Below are 7966 nucleotides of genomic sequence, written 5' to 3'. Positions count from 1 at the left end.
CAAAGGATATGAACAGACAACTCTCAAATGAAGAAATTAAAGCTATCCATAGTCACAGTAAAAAAATCTTTCTTGTGGTTCCTCCTATTGGTTCTCATTCTTCCTTATAACATGACTAATGTGAAAATATGTTTAACAGAAATGTATATATATATAGTCTATATCAGATTGTGCACCATCTTGGGGAGGGAGGTGGAGAGGGAGATGGAGAAAAAAATTAAAAGTCAAAAGCTCATGGTAGTGATTGTTTATAACTCAAAATAAATTTAAAAAATAAATAAAAAGGGAGGAAATGGGCCTAGGGGAGAAATTCCCTCCAGAATTCCTCTAGCAGAGATGGGGATGGATGATCAATACCTAGCCAAGAAAGGAAAAGAAGATGGAGGAATTGGAAGAAAAAGGTAGAAGATAGGACTATGGCAGAATAGGGCAGCTCCATGCCCTACAAGGTCCTATCCCTGGTATAGTCTGGATTCTACTATCAGTGCCTTTCTGGAGTCCTAGATGGGATGGCTAGTTCTTGGTCCTCCTCTCTGGCAGCTTTCAAAGTCTTAGCCTGGGATAGGGACTCCCTGCCCTGTGCTAGAATCCCTGGTTTCTGCCTCAATCTCCCACAGTAGTGGGGGGGGGGGCACCTGGGGCACTGGTCTTGGCCCTGTCCATTTCTTTTTCCCCACATAATCATTATGTGGGAGTTGAATTTGTCCCCTACTGAGGCCCTCGAAGGATACTGGATGTTAGAGATTACACTGGTTTCAATCCTCCATCACCTTGGTCCCGCCTGTGGCCGATAAATATTGGCCACTGGTCAGGTTCAGGCATCCTGGAGCCAGGTCTATTTCCCTGGGCAGTCCTTTTTACACGCTTCTGGTAACCTCTAGGAGCATCCACCAGGCTTCTGGCTTTCTTGTTCAGTCCTGGACTGGATGGAGAAACTTATTGATGTTTCCTATTGGTCTTATTGATTATTGTTTCATCTGGTACCCTTTTAGATCTTCGATAAGGAGTTTATTAGCCAGGCTTCCCACAGCAAAAACCTTTTCACATTACCATCTTAACTGGAAGTCCCTTCTTGATAACTTGTTGATGAAGTCGTGTCTATACTACTTGGGGTCAACAAAAGTAGATGACTCCTGACTTCACCTACATAGAGGGCTGGTCCTGCCCACACCAAGTTCTTTGTCAAAATGGTATTTTTTTTTAAAGTTTTCAAATGTTTAACTCTACTTGTATAAGTCAGTGTATATCTTAGATGTAGTGATATAAATTATCTTAAAACATAAGATCAAGGCAAAGAATTTAGTTAAAACAAGGACTAATCACAATTCCAGAGGAGTCATAACGAAACATGCAACCCAACTCCAGATAGGGAAGTTTTGGAAATAGCTAATGTGGCGATTTGTTTTGCTTGACTATACATGTTTATAACAGATTTGGTTTTTCTTGCTTTATTAATAGGGGTTAGAGGCAAGTGTGAGGGAGAGAATCGGGAGCTGAAAATAAAGTAAAATTGATTTTTTTAAAGAATATAGTTAAAAATAATAACAAATTCTATTATATGCATGCATACAGGTAAGTCTCTATTTGCACAAATAATCAATCCTCTGAAGTAGCCACATTATTCAAATTTGCACTGCCTATTTTCCACTTGGTTGAAACCAGTTACCATAGTTTACATAATTATAACTTCAAACAGTTCAGAATCAAATAAATGGGGACTACTTCATGGTATTATCCATATTTATTAGGCCATAGCTATATGCATAAGGAGGATCAAGGAAACAAGGGCCACATGGTTTGTATGTTTCAAAAATCATTAGACAAATATTTTGGGGCTCTGTTAAAATACATAAGGGAACTTACAGACATGTCCTTTGCAATATCTGACACGATCAATCACTCTCTTTTTGATACTCTCTTCTCTCTAGGTTTTCATGACATTAGTCTTTATTTTCCTCCTACCTACCTGCCCAGTCTCAGTCTCCTTTGATGAATCTTCAAGTCATACCCACTAACCATGGGTGTCCCCCCCACACTATATCCTGGCCCTTTTCTCTTCTCCCACAATACTATTTCAGTTGCTATCATCTGGTCCCTAGGATTCAATTATCTCATCTCTATGCTCTATCCTAACTGACTTGACTTTACACATTGTACGTGCTTAATAAATGTTTTTTCATCCATTCTCTATTACTTACCTCACACTTTCTTTTCTTATGCTCTTAAGAGGAAGTTTAGCAAAACAGGTAGAGACTCCCTGGAGTCTCTACAGTCTCTACAATCTCTCCATTAGAATGTAAGATATCTACAGAAGAATGGAAGGTAATCTCAAAGAGAAGGCCTAGCTGTGGTAGGGACTGAGAAAATCCCCCAAGGGCTTCTCCGTGCTAGAGCCTTCCCTTCGAGATTACCATCCCTTTAGGTACAGAAAGCACATCATTCTTCACTTGCCGTTTTCCTACTAGAATGCAAGCTATAGAGAGAGTAAAAAGAAAGTCATTTCAGTCTAGACAGTAGCCTCAGAGCTAGCAGGCTCTGGCAGTGGGGAGGGACCCTCCCTTCAGCTGGAGGCCTTTCCAGGTGCTTCCTACTGCGCCTTCCCTCTGTGACTGACTTTCCCTTAACTTCTCTAAGGGGAGACAGCAGATGAGTAATTATGTAATACAAAATATATACCCAATAAAGGGAAAGTAATCTCAAAGACAAGGTTCTCCTAGGGGAAGCACAGGGGGGCTTCTCTGGGTGTCATCCCTCCGAGATTACCCTCTCTTGCATATAAGGGGCACCTAGATGGCTCAGCGGATAACATGCTGGGCCTGAAGTCGGGAAGATCCCGAGTTCAAATCTGCCCTCACCCTTAACTGGCTGTGTGACCCTGAATAAATCACTTCTGTTTGCCTCAATTTCCTCCGCTGGAGAAAGGAAATGGCAAACTATTCCTGCATTTTTGCCAAGAAACCTCCAAAAGGGGTCACGAAGAATAGGTCACGCCTGAAGCACCACAACAGAAACCTTGTATACACAGGTTTTTGCTTCTGGTGTCCCCCACTAGAATGTTATCACCCTGAGGGCAGAGAGGGCGTTTGCTGCAGTCTTCCATTGGCCCGCCCACAGTAGGAGCTTAATTACTGCTTCCAGGTGGAATTAGTCCTTCCGGTCGAAATGCACTCGGTATATATTTTTTGCACTTCTTATAAGCGTTATTTTTTATCTTTTTTTATCTCTTCTAAAAATTCGATCTCAGAATCTGCGCATTTAACCCTACGACACTGGGCTCTGGGCGCGGTTCCTTCGCTTTTTCTCTCGCCCCCTGCTGTTCACACACACAAAGGTCTCGCGCTCCTCGCCAGCACGGCTGGTGCCCGCGCCCCTCCCCTCCCGTCAGCCCCGCCCCCCGGGAGGAGAGCGCACCCAGCCACAAACCCCCCCGCCCCCCCCGCTCCCTCCCCCCACGCCCAACAGGTGCCCGCGCCCCTCCCTCCCGTCAGCCCCGCCTCCTGGAAGGAGAGCGCACCCAGCAACACCCCTCCCGCTCCCCACTCCCTTTCCCCAGTCCCCAGCAGGTGCCCGCGCGCCTCTCCTCCCGTCAGCCCCGCCTTCCAGGAGGCGCGTGCACCCAGCACCCCCTCCCCCACCCCGCCCCCAACAGCCTCACTTAGCCAGCCGTCCCTCCACGTAGGCATGCGGCCGGCTAGCCCAGAGGAGGCTGGGTGGACTACATCCGGGTCGTAGAAGGCGCTCCCCCGCCCCTTTTCCTTCAATAATTTCGCTCACTTCCTGCAGTTTCCGGTCTCTTTTACACCCGCCGTCTCCTCTTCCGCCGCCGCCGCCGCCGCCGCCGCGGTAGCTTCGCCCCCTCCCTGCCCCCTCCCTGACCTGCCCCCTCACCTCCTCTCCGTCCGGGTCTCTCCCCCTCCCCCACCAGGCCCGCGCGTCGCTTCTCCCTGCCCCCACCCGCTCCCCAGCTCGCGCCTCGCGGAGCCGTTTTCCGGCGAGACCGGCGCTGCCCTGTGGTCCTCCGCCGCCGGCTCCCGGGGCCTCGAAGCCTCCGGGCCTCCTCCGCAGTGGTGAGCCCTCGGGGGAGGGGGGAGGCCGGAGCCGGGCTCCCTCGGCTTTGTGTGTGTGTGTGTGTGTGTGTGTGTGTCCCCCACAACTCCGTCGCCGTCGCACTTCGGCCGCCCCCAGCCCGGGACATGCCTCGGCCGGGGTCGGCGTGGGCGGCCGCCCTCCTGCTGCTGGTGCTGGCGCTGGGGCCGCGGCCGGGCGGCTGCTCGGAGATCACCTTCGAGCTGCCCGACAATGCCAAGCAGTGCTTCTACGAGGACATCACCCAGGGCACCAAGTGCACCCTCGAGTTCCAGGTACCGCGGGCGGGGCGGGCGGGGGAGGGAGCCGGGCCGAGCAGGCCGGAAGGGCGGACAGCCCCGAACCCCGGGGGCGGTGGAGGCGTCCGGAAGGTGCACTATGGAGGAGGGAGGGGATGGATCGAGGATGAAATGCAAATCAACCCAACAAGCATTTATTAGGTACCTACTATATAAGAAACGAATACTAGAGCCAGTCACTGGGGAAGGGGAGGGGTAGTAGGTGGTTCAATTTTTAATATGTTCCTTATTCTTAAAGCACATATATACTTGTGTATTCATGTCGTTGATCTCAATCAGTCAGTAACCCATTTATTAAGCGCCTACTATGTTCCAGGCACTGTGGTAAGCGCTGGGGATACAAAGAAAGGCCAAAGACAGCCCCCGCCCTAAAGGAGCTCGCAGTCTATGGGGGATGTGGGGGAGAGGGAAACACTTGCCAAAAATCATGTACAAACTAACAGCTTGTTAAGTCGTCTCCGCCGTGACCTCTCTGGGGGTTTTCTTGGCAAAGATACTGGAGTGCTCATTTTACAGATGAGGAAATTTAGGCAAACAGCTTGCCCCGTGTCGGGCAGCTAATAATTGTCTGCAGCCAGGTTTGAACTTGGAAAGGGCTAGCACTCCATCCACTCTTCCACCTTTGCTGTTAAGTCGTTTCACACCTCATTTGGGTCACCTAGCAGTCCCCCAACAAGGAAGACCTGAGTTCAAATGTGGCCTCTGCTGTGTGAACCTGGGAAAGTGACCTAATCAGTTTGCCTCAGTTGTCTCATCTGTAAAATGGGGATAATAAGAGCACTTCCCCTTTGTTTTGAGGATCGAATAAAATAATAATTATAAAGTACTTAGTGCCTGGGACATAGTAAGCACTATGTAGACATTAGCTACTCTTATTATAATAATATACATGTTTATTATTATAAAAGTCGGGTAGACCTGAGTTCAGATCTGCCCTCAGACGCTAACTGTGGGACCCCGGGCAATTCATTTCACCTCTGTTTGTCTCATTTTCCTCAAATGTAAAATGAAGGTGGTAATAGCAGCTACCTCCCAGGGTTGTTGTGAGGATCAGATGAAATATTTGTAAAGTGCTTACTTAGCACTGTGCCTGGCACATAGTAAACATTATATAAATACATATTATTACAGGATAAGTTGAAAATAATCAAAAGAGGGGAGGCACTAGAATTACCGGGGATCCAGGAAGTCAGCAAGCATTATTGAGCATCTACTTCATGGCACTGAAAAGCTCTTGGCATACCAAGGAAGCTAAAAAGAGTCCCTGCCTTCAAGGAATTTTCAGTCTCTAGTGGGGGCAACTTGAAAACAACTACTTCGAGATAGACTGTTTACATTAGAGATAATCTCGGCAGCAGGGCACTAGCATTTAGAGGGACTGGAAAAGGCTTCTTGCCAGGAGGTAGTAAAACCTACCAATACTTTAAACTCATGGCCTCTTCTGGAATTTTGGTAAAGCCTATGGTTCCCTTCTCAGAATCATGTTCTTAAATGCATGAAACAAAATACATAGGATGACAAAAGAAACTAATTATATTGAAATACAGTTATAAAAACTTTTTTTTAAAGGTAACAGACCCGAGTGTATCTTCTAGTTCTAGGTAGATTTCCTTTTTTGGGTTTTCTTTAACTTCCTGGTTTCCTCAAATTTCCAATTTATTTAATTATTAGCAGCAACTTCAGTGGTTTGCTGAAGGAAAAAAAGCAAGAAATAATTTTAATTTTGTAAACCTTGAGTGATGAAGCCATTTGAATCCAGTAGTTAGAGTCAAGTTTGGATAGTTTGGATTCTGGCCCTGCCTCTAACTAGAGATAATTGAGTTAATTGAATAACCTTTTCCTTTAAACCCTACTAAAGTTTTTTCTACTTGAAAATTAGACTTCAGTGCTCTCCCTTCATATTATTATTGCCCATCTTTTCCCCAAAATAACTTAAAATGGTAATCAACATCTAGTTGATTTTATAATTTTCCCTCTCATTTCATTTTATTGCAGTGAGATGTAACCAAAGTGAAGTCCATTAGTCTTTCTGTACAAACATTGTATGAAAGAGCACTTCTTTGTATAATAGGTGCTTTTCTGAAAAAGTGTTTAGGTCACATTCTTGTAAGTAGATGATTTTAGGTTGATAGCCTTGCTTTTAAAGAATTTCCATTTTATATTTTTGTAAAATATATCAAAAATTGTGGCTTCATAATCTTATTTATAAAGATTAATCAAGCAGTAGTATGTAGAGTCACTTGATTGAAAAGGGGAGATGTTGGAATACTTTTGACATAGTATACCTTGATTTCAAAGTATGTTGTAGTGCTCCTGTGGGTATTAGAGAAATACAGACTAAGTGGATTCATAAATGGTTCAAAGAATGTTTTGATGGACTGTTGTCAGCCTGTAATAGCAAAGTGGGGATTTCTCTAGTGATATGCCTTGGGAGTCTACTCTTGCTACTAAACATTTTTATTATCAAGTTAAGATATAGAAGATATGCAATTCAATCTTCAAATGACAAATCTTGTCATTTCTGCCTTCCCTTCTCTCATACCTTCCAATCCATCCTCCATTCAGCTACCAAAGTGATTTTCCTAAAGTATAAGACCATGTCACTCACCTACCCACTTAAAAACTCCAGTGGCTCCCTACTACCTCCAGAATCAGGCTTAGCATTTAAAGTTCTTCAGAATCTGGCCCCTTCCTACTTTTCCAGTCTCACTATACTTTATTCTTCTCCAAATACTTTATAGTGCAGTCACACTGGCCTACTTGCTTTTTCTCACCTGTGACACTCCATCTCTATGCTTGGTATGCTCCTCTTCTTACCTCTGCCTCTTAATATCCCTTACTTCCTTCCAGACCAAGCTCCAGTGTGGTGAGGGCAGCTAGAGTCAGGAAGACCCGAGTTCAAATCCAGCCTTAGGCACTTGACATGTACTAGCTGTGTGACCCTCAGCAAGTTGCCCCAATTGGCCTTGGGGAAAAAAAAACCTGACCTCTAATTCCACCTTTACAGGAGGCTTGCCTAGTGCCTTCCTTCTAAAAAGATTGTCCATCTGCTCTGTTACATCTTGTATTTACCTAGATATTTACATACTTCCCCATTAGAATGTGAGTTCTTTGTGGGCAGGGAAAGGAGTTTTTGTTTTTGCTGTCTGTATCCCCAGTGCTTAATAAGGGTACCTGAAGATAACACATCCCTGCTAATAACATTTGAAATGGCTCTATAATGTTTTGTTTCTAAACCATTTTGCATAGATTATCTCATTTAGTCTCTGAACAACCCATGAAGTAAGTACTATGGAGTGGTATTACCCATATTTTACAAGTGAGGAAACAGACTCATAGGTTTAATTGACTTGCCCACGGTCACACAACTAAGTATCACAGGTGAGATTAGAACCCAAGTTTCTCCTGATTACAAATTCAGCATTCTTTCTACTATACAATGCTATATCCCTTGGCAGCATTGCTAAACCCTATATTGGTGTCTCTACTTTCTCCCCTACCCTCCCGCTTTACCAGACAAGGAAAAATTGGTATAGGCTACAGGTGTGGCATTTTTTGTTTTTTAGAATGCCAGTGATCAG

At 45.1% G+C, this 7966-nt stretch overlaps 1 protein-coding gene across 1 annotated transcript in view; it reads left to right on the top strand.

Moving 5' to 3' along the window:
- Positions 1 to 4015: 4015 nt before the first annotated feature.
- Positions 4016 to 7966, top strand: part of TMED7 (transmembrane p24 trafficking protein 7) — a 13340-nt gene continuing 9389 nt past the window's right edge. Inside the window, exon 1 of the mRNA XM_027874759.1 lies at positions 4016 to 4361. Coding sequence (XP_027730560.1) covers positions 4194 to 4361 — 168 coding nt within the window. The 5' untranslated portion in view covers positions 4016 to 4193. The remainder of the gene's footprint in view (positions 4362 to 7966) is intronic.

Source organism: Vombatus ursinus, unplaced genomic scaffold (genome assembly GCF_900497805.2).
Source record: "Vombatus ursinus unplaced genomic scaffold, bare-nosed wombat genome assembly UNPS02014807.1, whole genome shotgun sequence".
Lineage (NCBI taxonomy): Eukaryota > Metazoa > Chordata > Mammalia > Diprotodontia > Vombatidae > Vombatus > Vombatus ursinus.
This window is presented reverse-complemented; position numbering and strand designations above follow the sequence as displayed.